Source organism: Bufo gargarizans, unplaced genomic scaffold (assembly GCF_014858855.1).
Source record: "Bufo gargarizans isolate SCDJY-AF-19 unplaced genomic scaffold, ASM1485885v1 fragScaff_scaffold_728_pilon, whole genome shotgun sequence".
NCBI lineage: Eukaryota > Metazoa > Chordata > Amphibia > Anura > Bufonidae > Bufo > Bufo gargarizans.
In genome coordinates this window covers 278,430-293,542 of record NW_025334175.1, presented here as the reverse complement: position 1 = coordinate 293,542, position 15,113 = coordinate 278,430, and the positions used below count along the sequence as shown (strand labels likewise).

At 35.1% G+C, this 15,113-nt stretch overlaps 1 protein-coding gene across 1 annotated transcript in view; it reads right to left on the bottom strand.

The window, feature by feature from the left end:
• Positions 1–2,531: 2,531 nt before the first annotated feature.
• The window catches only part of CDC42SE1 (CDC42 small effector 1), a 58,559-nt gene continuing 45,977 nt past the window's right edge, over positions 2,532–15,113 (bottom strand). The window contains exons 3-5 of the mRNA XM_044273558.1: positions 11,928–12,035; positions 11,718–11,803; positions 2,532–2,617 (exon numbers count right to left, since the gene is read on the bottom strand). Of these exons, the coding sequence (XP_044129493.1) occupies positions 11,729–11,803; positions 11,928–12,035 (183 nt within the window). The 3' untranslated portion in view covers positions 2,532–2,617; positions 11,718–11,728. The remainder of the gene's footprint in view (positions 2,618–11,717; positions 11,804–11,927; positions 12,036–15,113) is intronic.

Here is a 15,113-nt window from a genome sequence, read left to right as displayed (position 1 = left end):
TTATTGTGCACAAACAGATCTCATTTCCAGCAGCTCTCCGCACAATGACACATTGGAATTGGCTTTTCCAGATCTGATTACATAGAGCGACTCAGGATTTATCAAAGCACAAAAAAAAAAAAAATCTGTATCCAAGCTCCGGAAATAGTCCCGCTATTCCGGAATAATGACATATTACAGACCGGCTGCACAGTAACAGTCCATGATGATTGTATATAAGAGTTGAGTATTTTATTGCTGCGGTGGTCGTCTAGCTGTCATTGTAGAAATACTGGAGTACACGAAGTGGCGGGCAATACACAGAGGCTGATAGCAAACCCAAAGCGATGGAAAGCAAAATATATATATAAAAAAATTCAATAAAACCTATAAAATGGGATTTTATTTTGATATAGTATTAGGTGGGAGTGACTCCTTCAGGACAGAGGCGTATAAGAACAAGCTTTGGGTAAATGATCACATAAGGGGGTGTCTGACCATTCACTACTTGCTGGTCCCTTTCGAAACCCAGGAAATGAGCTCTCGACCAATCACAGGTGGAGGCGGGTCCCCACTGCAGCCTGTGATTGGTTGAACAGTTGCTTCCTGCATGTCGGGAGGAAGCAGAGACGGGCCGGGGATCTTAAGGCTTTGGAACGGGAGCGTTGTGCGCTGAGTGAGATTATTTCAGACCATGTGGAACCTTTTAATGGTCAGACAATCCCTTTAAATGTTTGACACGGATGGATTTCTATGGGCAAAATAGGGTAACAAAAAATTATATAAACTCGCCGATCGTGTGGAGACGAGCGCATTTTTCAAGAAAAATGTAACACAACTGAACAGTAAGGGGCTGTTCACACGGCAGAATTCGCCAAAATTTAAACGTTGATGGGACTGAAGCCTTGACTGTGTCAAGTAACGGTCAAGTCCCTTCCAGGCATTGTGTCCGGAGGGATGCCACTTGAAGCCGCGTTGAGTGTCCGCTCATGGTTTCACTCCATTCAATGGAGCTAAGCAGATCCGTGGAGTACGCGGCAGACTTTAACAGCATCAAAATCCACCAGGTGAATGTACCCTTAAAGGCTAGGTACATCTTCGGAGGAATTTTTTTTTTATGATTGCATGTACTTCACTTTTGGCTAAAAATCTTTTTTTCAATTGGCCTTTATTAAAAGTATTGAGCCTTTCTGTCACAAAGGATTAACAGTTTTTCTAGCTGTGTGACGGGTACTTTCACTTTCACTTTGTGCCGAGTAACCCTTATCTCTAAACTACTAAGAAGTCATAAACATTTACTTAGTCCACATTCTTATCAGTAAGATAAGTGAGCTATAATGAGTGTGTATAATGTCAGAGAGCAGAGATAAGGAGCCTGTCAGCTCCCCAACTGACTGAAAAGACAGAAAATCCAAAGGATGTTACTAGAGCATCTCAGCTCTGTACAAAATAAAGGCTCCATAAATGTTAAAAATTATTTTTAGCACAAAATAAGTACAATGCAATGATAAAAAAAAATGCCCCCAAAGGTGAACATAGCCTTTAAATTAATACAGATTATTTTTTTTCTTCCCTCAGTTGTGCTGGGTTATTAAAATAAAAAAAGTGATAAAAAAATATCCAAAGCTTCTTCTTACAGCCTTGGAGCCTTCATTGGAGTCTTTCTTAAGCTACTTTTATGCATTTTTAACACAAACATTTCAAACAAAATTCTCTGAAAAAAGCTTTGAAATTTAACTTAATTTTTAAGATTGAAAAAAAAAAAGAAAAGAAAATTCTAATAGAGTTAGTTCATACAAGGAATGTTTACTATATAGGTAAAAATGTGCGCACAGTGATAGGAGAGACCCCCGGTGACTACAGTAGTCCGTATGCAACGCGTCAGCTCTTCACGTAGCGGTTTGGATGCGGAGGTAGCAGATTTTGAGACGTCTTATTACGGTTATATTTTAGCCATTTATTGCATAATTTCAAGTGCAGTTTTCTGTCATAGATTTTTATAAGGCAGTATTGACTAATCCTCTAGGACAGCTATCGGTAACGTTATGTCATGTATGATCTGCTAGGAACACGCAAAAACATTTCTACAAATTCTATTACTACATAGATTTTTTTCGCCAATTTTTTTACCTTTTTTTTTTTTCATGTTAATCAAAGTAAGAAAATAAAAACACGTCATTATCTCCTAAAATGCTCATTTCTATAGAATACTATTGAGGCAGGACCCTTGAAGGTGAAAATTCATGGAATTTTTGACGGATTGGTTCCCCAGGTGTGAAATATGATGGAATGTGGAGTGAGGGAGAGGCGAGGATTGATGGGACTTATATAGCAGTCTATGAAGTGCTCTCGGTTACACAATCTGGCATCGCTTCAATCATTCCGGACGTTCCAAAAAATAATAAAAGACAGATAATCCACGGCGTAGCTCAGACAGCAGGAATCTCCATGAAAAAAGCTATTACATATTTATAATATTCTAGAAAAATATTGCACATTCTTCAGATATTTCTGTATCAGTTCTCCAAAAAATGTTTCCAGGAAAAAATTTAAATCATTTTGTTTGGAAGATTGAATAACTTATCCAGTGATTGCAGCGCGGCGCTTTGTTCCTGCTCCTCCTTAATGTGCTCGATCCCTGAAATTACAAAAAGATAAGTTATACATTTAAATTTTCTTTTATTAATTTTTGCTTTTGAAAATTGCTTTCACTTAAGTTCCAGATGATGGCGCTAGAGCACAAGAGATGATGGTTCGGAGCGGGTGGGGAACGTACGCCCACATACTCATCAGCGCTGGAATGTTAATCCATTTAGAAGTATTAAGAATTTGCTAATTGGAAGCTATTTAATGTAAGTCAATTATAGAAACAGACCAAATCAAATTAGTAATTCTGAGCAGAAGCAATTACTTCCAAATATTCAGAAACTGTGTGCTTTTCTAATGGTCAGAAAGGAGGGTTATACTGTTCTCAGCGCTGCCCCCTACTGGGTACTGTACTTAGTATTAACTACTGAAGATTACCAAAGTACTTATATCTCAGGGACATAACTAAAATAATACTGCACCTACGTACAAGAATATTACTGCAATAATGCTGCTCATATGTATAGGAATATAACTACTATAATACTGCCTCCTATGTACAAGAATATAACTACTATAATACTGCCTCCTATGTACAAGAATATAACTACTATAATACTGCTCCTATGTACAAGATATAACTACTATATAACTGCTCCTATGTACAAGAATATAACTACTATAATACTGCTCCTATGTACAAGAATATACTACTATAATACTGCGCCTATGTACAAGATATAACTACTATACTACTGCTCCTATGACAAGAATATAAACTACTATAATACTGCTCCTATGTACAAGAATATAACTACTGTAACACTGCTCCTATGTACAAGAATATAACTACTATAATACTGTTCCTATGTACAGGAATATAACTACTATAATACTGCCCTATGTACAAGAATATACTACTATAATACTGTCCTATGTACAAGAATATAACTACTATAATACTGCTCCTATGTACAAGAATATAACTACTATAATACTGCCTCCTATGTACAAGAATATACTACTATAAGTACTGCTCCTAATGTACAAGAATATAACTACTATAATACTGTTCCTAGGTACAGGAATATAACTACTATAATACTGCTCCTATGTACAAGAATATAACCACTATAATACTGCTCCTATGTACAAGAATATAACTACTATATATGCCCCCTATGTACAAGAATATAACTACTATAATACTGCCTGCCTATGTGTACCGAAAGAACTACTATAATACTGCTCCTATGTACAAGAATATAACTACTATAATACTGCTCCTATGTACAAGAATATAACTACTATAATACTGCTCCTATGTACAAGAATATAACTACTATAATACTGCTCCTATGTACAAGATATAACTACTATAATACTGCTCCTATGTACAAGAATATAACTACTATAATACTGCTCCTATGTACAAGAATATAACTACTATAATACTGCTCCTATGTACAAGAATATAACTACTATAATACTGCTCCTATGTACAAGAATATAACTACTATAATACTGCCTCCTATGTACAAGAATATAACTACTATAATACTGCCCTATGTACAAGAATATAACTACTATAATACTGCTCCTATGTACAAGAATATAACTACTATAATACTGCTCCTATGTACAAGAATATAACTACTATAATACTGCCCTATGTACAAGAATATAACTACTATAATACTGCTCCTATGTACAGAATATAACTACTATAATACTGCTCCTATGTACAAGAATATAACTACTATAATACTGCTCCTATGTACAAGAATATAACTACTATAATACTGCTCCTATGTACAAGAATATAACTACTATAATACTGCCTCCTATGTACAAGAATATAACTACTATAATACTGCTCCTATGTACAAGAATATAACTACTATAATACTGTCTCCTATGTACAGGAATATAACTACTATAATACTGCTCCTATGTACAAGAATATAACTACTATAATCTGCTCCTATGTACAAGAATATAACTACTATAATATGCCTCCTATGTACAAGAATATAACTACTATAATACTGCCTCCTATGTACAAGAATATAATACTATAATACTGCTCCTATGTACAAGAATATAACTACTATAATACTGCTCCTATGTACAAGAATATAACTACTATAATACTATGCTCCTATGTACAAGAATATAACTACTATAATACTGCTCCTATGTACAAGAATATAACTACTATAATACTGGCCTCCTATGTACAAGAATATAACTACTATAATACTGCCTCCTATGTACAGAATATAACTACTATAATACTGCTCCTATGTACAAGAATATAACTACTATAATACTGCTCCTATGTACAAGAATATAACTACTATAATACTGCTCCTATGTAAAGAATATAACTACTATAATACTGCTCCTATGTACAAGAATATAACTACTATAATACTGCTCCTATGTACAAGAATATAACTACTATAATACTGCTCCTATGTACAAGAATATAACTACTATAATACTGCTCCTATGTACAAGAATATAACTACTATAATACTGCTCCTATGTACAAGAATATAACTACTATAATACTGCTCCTATGTACAAGAATATAACTACTATAATACTGCTCCTATGTACAAGAATATAACTACTATAATACTGCTCCTATGTACAGAATATAAACTACTATAATACTGCTCCTATGTACAAGAATATAACTACTATAATACTGCTCCTATGTACAAGAATATAACTACTATAATACTGCTCCTATGTACAGAATATAACTACTATAATACTGCTCCTATGTACAAGGAATATAACTACTATAATACTGCTCCTATGTACAAGAATATACTACTATAATACTGCTCCTATGTACAGGAATATAACTACTATAATACTGCTCCTATGTACAAGAATATAACTACTATAATACTGCTCCTATGTACAAGGAATATAACTACTATAATACTGCTCCTATGTACAAGATATAACTACTATAATACTGCTCCTATGTACAAGAATATAACTACTATAATACTGCTCCTATGTACAAGAATATAACTACTATAATACTGCCTCCTATGTACAAGAATATAACTACTATAATACTGCTCCTATGTACAAGAATATAACTACTATAATACTGCTCCTATGTACAAGGAATATAACTACTATAATACTGCTCCTATGTACAAGAATATAACTACTATAATACTGCTCCTATGTACAAGAATATAACTACTATAATACTGCTCCTATGTACAGGAATATAACTACTATAATACTGCTCCTATGTACAGGAATATAACTACTATAATACTGCTTCCTATGTACAAGAATATAACTACTATAATACTGCCTCCATATGTACAAGAATATAACTACTATAATACTGCTCCTATGTACAAGAATATAACTACTATAATACTGCTCCTATGTACAAGAATATAACTACTATAATACTGCTCCTATGTACAAGAATATAACTACTATAATACTGCTCCTATGTACAATAATATAACTACTATAATACTGCTCCTATGTACAAGAATATAACTACTATAATACTGCTCCTATGTACAAGAATAACTACTATAATACTGCTCCTATGGATAAGAATATAACTACTATAATACTGCTCCTATGTACAAGAATATAACTACTATAATACTGCTCCTATGTACAAGAATATAACTACTATAATACTGCTCCTATGTACAAGAATATAACTACTATAATACTGCTCCTATGTACAAGAATATAACTACTATAATACTGCTCCTATGTACAGAATATAACTACTATAATACTGCTCCTATGTACAGAATATAACTACTATAATACTGCTCCTATGTACAAGAATATAACTACTATAATACTGCTCCTATGTACAAGAATATAACTACTATAATACTGCTCCTATGTACAAGAATATAACTACTATAATACTGCTCCTATGTACAGAATATAACTACTATAATACTGCTCCTATGTACAAGAATATAACTACTATAATACTGCTCCTATGTACAAGAATATAACTACTATAATACTGCTCCTATGTACAAGAATATAACTACTAATACTACTCCTATGTACAAGAATATAACTACTATAATACTGCTCCTATGTACAAGAATATAACTACTATAATACTGCCTCCTATGTACAAGAATATAACTACTATAATAATGCTCCTATGTACAAGAATATAACTACTATAATACTGCCTCCTATTACAAGAATATACTACTATAGTACTGCTCCTATGTACAAGAATATAACTACTATAATACTGCTCCTATGTACAAGATATACTACTATAGATACTGCTCCTATGTACAAGAATATAACTACTATAATACTGCCCTATGTACAAGAATATAACTACTATAATACTGCTCCTAGGTACAAGAATATAACTACTATAATACTGCTCCTATGTACAGAATATAACTACTATAATACTGCTCCTATGTACAAGGAATATAACTACTATAATACTGCTCCTATGTACAGAATATAACTACTATAATACTGCTCCTATGTACAAGAATATAACTATCTATAATACTGCTCCTATGTACAAGAATATAACTACTATAATACTGCTCCTATGTACAAGAATATACTACTATAGTACTGACTCCTATGTACAAGAATATAACTACTATAACTGATCCGATGCCTATGTACAAGAATATAACTACTATAATACTGCTCCTATGTACAAGAAATAACTACTATAATACTGCTCCTATGTACAAGAATATAACTACTATAATACTGCTCCTATGTACAAGATACTACCTCCTATTAAGAATATAACTACTATAATACTGCTCCTATGTACAAGAATATAACTACTATAATACTAGCTCCTATGTACAAGAATATAACTACTATAATACTGCTCCTATGTACAAGAATATACTACTATAATACTTGCTCCTATGTACAAGAATATAACTACTATAATACTGCTCCTATGTACAAGAATATAACTACTATAATACTGCTCCTATGTACAAGAATATAACTACTATAATACTGCCTCCTATGTACAAGAATATAACTACTATAATACTGCTCCTATGTACAAGAATATAACTACTATAGTACTGCTCCTATGTACAAGAATATAACTACTATAATACTGCTCCTATGTACAAGAATATAACTACTATAATACTGCTCCTATGTACAAGAATATAACTACTATAATACTGCTCCTATGTACAAGAATATAACTACTATAATACTGCTCCTATGTACAAGAATATAACTACTATAATACTGCTCCTATGTACAAGAATATAACTACTATAATACTGCTCCTATGTACAAGAATATAACTACTATAATACTGCCTCCTATGTACAAGAATATAACTACTATAATACTGATCCTATGTACAAGAATATAACTACTATAATACTGCTCCTATGTACAAGAATATAACTACTATAATACTGCTCCTATGTACAAGAATATAACTACTATAATGCTGCTCCCATGCAAAAGAATATACTATAATACTGCTCCTATGTACAAGAATAAACTATAATACTGCTCTCCTATGTACAAGAATATAACTACTATAATACTGCTCCTATGTACAAGAATATAACTACTATAATACTGCTCCTATGTACAAGAATATAACTACTATAATACTGCTCCTATGTACAAGAATATAACTACTATAATACTGCTCCTATGTACAAGATATAACTACTATAATACTGCTCCTATGTACAAGAATATAACTACTATAATACTGCTCCTATGTACAAGAATATAACTACTATAATACTGCTCCTATGTACAAGAATATAACTACTATAATACTGCTCCTATGTACAAGAATATAACTACTATAATACTGCTCCTATGTACAAGAATATAACTACTATAATACTGCTCCTATGTACAAGAATATAACTACTATAATACTGCTCCTATGTACAAGAATATAACTACTATAATACTGCTCCTATGTACAAGAATATAACTACTATAATACTGCTCCTATGTACAAGAATATAACTACTATAATACTGCCTCCTATGTACAAGAATATAACTACTATAATACTGCTCCTATGTACAAGAATATAACTACTATAATACTGCTCCTATGTACAAGAATATAACTACTATAATACTGCTCCTATGTACAAGAATATAACTACTATAATACTGCTCCTATGTACAAGAAATAACTACTATACTGCTCCTATGTACAAGATATAACTACTATAATACTGCCTCCTATGTACAAGATATAACTACTATAATACTGCCTCCTATGTACAAGAATATAACTACTATTAATACTGCCTCCTATGTACAAGAATATAACTACTATATACTGCTCCTATGTACAAGAATATAACTACTATATACTGCTCCTATGTACAAGAATATAACTCTATAATACTGCTCCTATGTACAAAGACATATAACTACGGTATAATACTGCTTCCTGGTGTACAAGAATTAACTACTATAATACTGCTCTATGTACAAGAATATAACTACTATAGTACTGCTCCTATGTACAAGAATATAACTACTATAATACTGCTCCTATGTACAAGAATATAACTACTATAATACTGCTCCTATGTACAAGAATATAACTACTATAATACGCTCCTATGTACAAGAGACTACTCATAATACGCCTCCTATGTACCAGATTAACTACTATTACTGCTCCTATGTACAAGAATTAACTACTATACTACGCTCCTATGTACAAGAATATAACTACTATAATACTACTCCTATGTACAAGAATATAACTATATAACTACGCTCCTATGTACAAGAATATAACTACTATAATACTATCCCTATGTACAAGAATATAACTACTATAATACTGCTCCTATGTACAAGAATATAACTACTATAATACTGCTCCTATGTACAAGAATATAACTACTATAATACTGCTCCTATGTACAAGAATATAACTACTATAAGTACTGCTCCTATGTACAGAATAATAACTACTATAATACTGCTCCTATGTACAAGAATATAACTACTATAATACTGCCTCCTATGTACAAGAATATACTACTATAATACTACTCCTATGTACAAGAATAACTACTATAATACTGCTCCTATGTACAAGAATATAACTACTATAATACTGCTCCTATGTACAAGAATATAACTACTATAATACTGCTCCTATGTACAAGAATATAACTACTATAATACTGCTCCTATGTACAAGAATATAACTACTATAATACTGCTCCTATGTACAAGAATATAACTACTATAGTACTGCTCCTATGTACAAGAATATAACTACTATAATACTGCTCCTATGTACAAGAATATAACTACTATAATACTGCTCCTATGTACAAGAATATAACTACTATAATACTACTCCTATGTACAAGAATATAACTACTAGATACTGCTTCCTAGGTACAAGAATACTATAGATACTGCTCCTATGTACAAGAATATAACTACTATAATACTGCTCCTATGTACAAGAATATAACTACTATAATACTGCTCCTATGTACAAGAATATAACTACTATAATACTGCTCCTATGTACAAGAATATAACTACTATAATACTGCTCCTATGTACAAGAATATAACTACTATAATACTGCTCCTATGTACAGAATATAACTACTATATACTGCTCCTATGTACAAGAATATAACTACTATAAGTACTGGCTCCTATGTACAAGAATATAACTACTATAATACTGCTCCTATGTACAAGAATATAACTACTATAATACTGCTCCTATGTACAAGAAATATAACTACTATAATACTGCTCCTATGTACAAGAATATAACTACTATAATACTGCTCCTATGTACAAGAATATAACTACTAGAATACTAGCTCCTATGTACAAGAATATAACTACTATAATTACTGCTCCTATGTACAAGAATATACTACTATAATACTGCTCCTATGTACAAGAATAGAACTACTATAATACTGCTCCTATGTACAAGAATATAACTACTATAATACTGCTCCTATGTACAAGAATATAACTACTATAATACTGCTCCTATGTACAAGAATATAACTATAATACTGCTCCTATGTACAAGAATATACTACTATAATACTGCTCCTATGTACAAGAATATACTATAATACTGCTCCTATGTACAAGAATATAACTACTATAATACTGCTCCTATGTACAAGAATATAACTACTATACTACTGCTCCTATGTACAAGAATATAACTACTATAATACTGCTCCTATGTACAAGAATATAACTACTATAATACTGCTCCTATGTACAAGAATATAACTACTATAATACTGCTCCTATGTACAAGAATATACTACTATACTGCTCCTATGTACAAGAATATAACTACTATAATACTGCTCCTATGTACAAGAATATACTACTATAATACTGCTCTCTATGTACAAGAATATAACTACTATAATACTGCTCCTATGTACAAGAATATAACTACTATAATACTGCCTCCTATGTACAAGAATTATAACTACTATAATACTGCCTCCTATGTACAAGAATATAACTACTATAATACTACTCCTATGTACAAGAATATAACTACTATAGTACTGCTCCTATGTACAAGAATATAACTTCTATAGTACTGCTCCTAGTACCCAGAATATAAACTACTATAATACTGCTCCTATGTACAAGAATAAACTACCCCATACATAATACTCCTATGTACAAGAATATAAACTACTATAATACTAGCTCCTATGTACAAGAATATAACTACTATAATACTGCTCCTATGTACAAGAATATAACTACTATAATACTAGCTCCTATGTACAAGAATATAATACTATAATACTGCTCCTAGTACAAGAATATAACTACTATAATACTGCTCCTATGTACAAGAATATAACTACTATAATACTGCTCCTATGTACAAGAATATAACTACTATAATACTGCTCCTATGTACAAGAATATAACTACTATAATACTGCTCCTATGATACAAGAATAAACTACTATAATACTGCTCCTATGTACAAGAATATAACTACTATAATACTGCCTCCTATGTACAGGAATATAACTACTATAATACTGCCCCCTGGCAGTGTGTGCCAGCAGCGCGGTCTTACAGTGTGTATAGCTACAAGATCCTGGAGTTGCTCCATGGTCTATCGCGGTTTCCTTTCGATCTCATATGATCTTGCATCGGAGCGGCCTGTAAAAGAAGACGTCCACAGATGATACAGTGCGGTGGTCGTAGATTGTATGACTGTGTACAGTCAGCAGCTATACAGTTCTGTGCTGCCCCCCACAGGACATAAGGTAAGTAGCGGACCTACCATGGAAAGTCCGTCTCCAGAGGCCATGTCTCCTGAGCCGATATGTGTCAGATGGACAAAGTTCATGGGTTCTCCTATCATGGAGCGATCAATCCTTCTCCTCTTCTTCTGCATCAGACAAAGCACATGGTGAAGCCATTGTGTATCCGACATAAACAGGTGTATCTAAGGCTGTCATACGTGATACCATCTGCTGAGCTGTGTATCTAATCCTATCCTGTGTGATACTGTCTGCTGAGCTGTGTATCTAATCCTATCCTGTGTGATACTGTCTGCCGAGCTGTGTATCTAATCCTGTCCTGTGTGATACTGACTGCTGAGCTGTGTATCTAATCCTATCCTGTGTGATACTGTCTGCTGAGCTGTGTATCTAATCCTATCCTGTGTGATACTGTCTGCTGAGCTGTGTATCTAATCCTATCCTGTGTGATACTGTCTGCTGAGCTGTGTATCTAATCCTATCCTGTGTGATACTGACTGCTGAGCTGTGTATCTAATCCTATCCTGTGTGATACTGTCTGCTGAGCTGTGTATCTAATCCTATCCTGTGCGATACTGTCTGCTGAGCTGTGTATCTAATCCTATCATGTGTGATACTGTCTGCTGAGCTGTGTATCTAATCCTATCCTGTGTGATACTGCCTGCTGAGCTGTGTATCTAATCCTATCCTGTGTGATACTGCCTGCTGAGCTGTGTATCTAATCCTATCCTGTGTGATACTGTCTGCTGAGCTGTGTATCTAATCCTATCCTGTGTGATACTGTCTGCTGAGCTGTGTATCTAAGCCTATCCTGTGTGATACTGTCTGCTGAGCTGTGTATCTAATCCTATCCTGTGTGATACTGTATGCTGAGCTGTGTATCTAATCCTATCATGTGTGATACTGACTGCTGAGCTGTGTATCTAATCCTATCCTGTGTGATACTGACTGCTGAGCTGTTTATCTAATCCTATCCTGTGTGATACTGTCTGCTGAGCTGTGTATCTAATCCTATCCTGTGTGATACACTCTGCTGAGCTGTGTATCTAATCCTATCCTGTGTGATACTGTCTGCTGAGCTGTGTATCTAATCCTATCCTGTGTGATACTGTCTGCTGAGCTGTGTATCTAATCCTCTCCTGTGTGATACTGTCTGCTGAGCTGTGTATCTAATCCTATCCTGTGTGATACTGTCTGCTGAGCTGTGTATCTAATCCTATCCTGTGTGATACTGTCTGCTGAGCTGTGTATCTAATCCTATCCTGTGTGATACTGTCTGCTGAGCTGTGTATCTAAGCCTATCCTGTGTGATACTGTCTGCTGAGCTGTGTATCTAATCCTATCCTGTGTGATACTGTCTGCTGAGCTGTGTATCTAATCCTATCCTGTGTGATACTGACTGCTGAGCTGTGTATCTAATCCTATCCTGTGTGATACTGTCTGCTGAGCTGTGTATCTAATCCTATCCTGTGTGATACTGTCTGCTGAGCTGTTTATCTAATCCTATCCTGTGTGATACTGTCTGCTGAGCTGTGTATCTAATCCTATCCTGTGTGATACACTCTGCTGAGCTGTGTATCTAATCCTATCCTGTGTGATACTGTCTGCTGAGCTGTGTATCTAATCCTATCCTGTGTGATACTGTCTGCTGAGCTGTGTATCTAATCCTATCCTGTGTGATACTGTCTGCTGAGCTGTGTATCTAATCCTATCCTGTGTGATACTGCCTGCTGAGCTGTGTATCTAATCCTATCCTGTGTGATACTGTCTGCTGAGCTCTGTATCTAATCCTATCCTGTGTGATACTGCCTGCTGAGCTGTGTATCTAATCCTATCCTGTGTGATACTGCCTGCTGAGCTGTGTATCTAATCCTATCCTGTGTGATACAGTCTGCTGGGCTGTGTATCTAATCCTATCCTGTGTGATACTGTCTGCTGAGCTGTGTATCTAATCCTATCCGGTGTGATACTGTCTGCTGAGCTGTGTATCTAATCCTATTCTGTGTGATACTGTCTCAGGTAACCACATGCAGCGTGTCAGGGAGTATAAGTCAGGCAGAACATGACCGGAGTAGTGGGGGGTGTTTGTGGTAGTACTGCTCTGTGGGTTGCTATCTCTGCCTCCAGGCCCTCCCCTTAAGGGCAGTGGCAGATCAGTGAGGACACATGGGTGGCAGCTGTACTTAGGAGTACACACATGTTCCTGGCTGATAGTATACCCCTACATGTGTGTGAGGGGAATGTTTCCTCACTGCCTTGATAATTTACTGAAATCCTCTGCGTGCTGTGGGGCTGTGTCGGTGCAGGGCTGGGCCTTCCTGTTTTCACCACCTCGGCAGTTTCCTGTAGACACTTACACACTGAAGACACGGCTTTCTCAAGAACCTGGTGAAGGTCATGGACACCTCTGTATTACACACAGCTGTAGATTGTCACAGCTCCGCCCCCGTGCATCCCTGAACCCCTCTCCTCTGGACTCTGCCTTAAAGTCTCCACTTCAGACAATCCCTACTTGTTAGAAAGGTCTGTGGACATCAAGCTGATCCTAAGGTGTCCCCCTCTATCCGTGGAGCAGCCTCTCAGTAACTGCTCACTTTCCCTGCAGCGCCTCCACAGGGGAGATCAGGTATTACAATGGACAGGTCCTCCAGAGAGAGATGTTTCTCGTAGTGAAGAGGTGACGACTCTGACCAGAGGACCCCCCCCCCCCACCCGTTAACTCAGAATACCCGAAGTAGGTAAATGAAATTATGTTTCCTAAACTAGACAACCCCTTTAAAAAGTTTAAAAAAACTGGCCCTTTAAGAAGCCCTTCGCTGTTACGGTTTCACCAAATTTATTACCGGCTGTTAATTTCTAATGAAACATAACATTCAGTGCGGCCCCCGGCAGTGAGGGGCGGAGGACACCGGGAGGTCTGGGGGAATGTAAGAAATTCCTTAAAAATCAGCCAAACAGCGCGTCAATTATTAACCCGTGCAGGGAGGGGGCGCCACTCTACAAGCTGCTCCGTCCCCTTACTGTCACACTTCACAGGAACGACGCTATTGTGGCTCCATGTTTAACGTTTTTTCTTCAGTTATCTATGGCGGTATTATATGAGCACTGTATTGTGGTATTATATAAGCCCTGTGAGGTGGTATTATCTGAGCTCAGTATGGCAGTATCATCTGAGCTCAGTATGGCGGTATTATATGAGCCCTGTG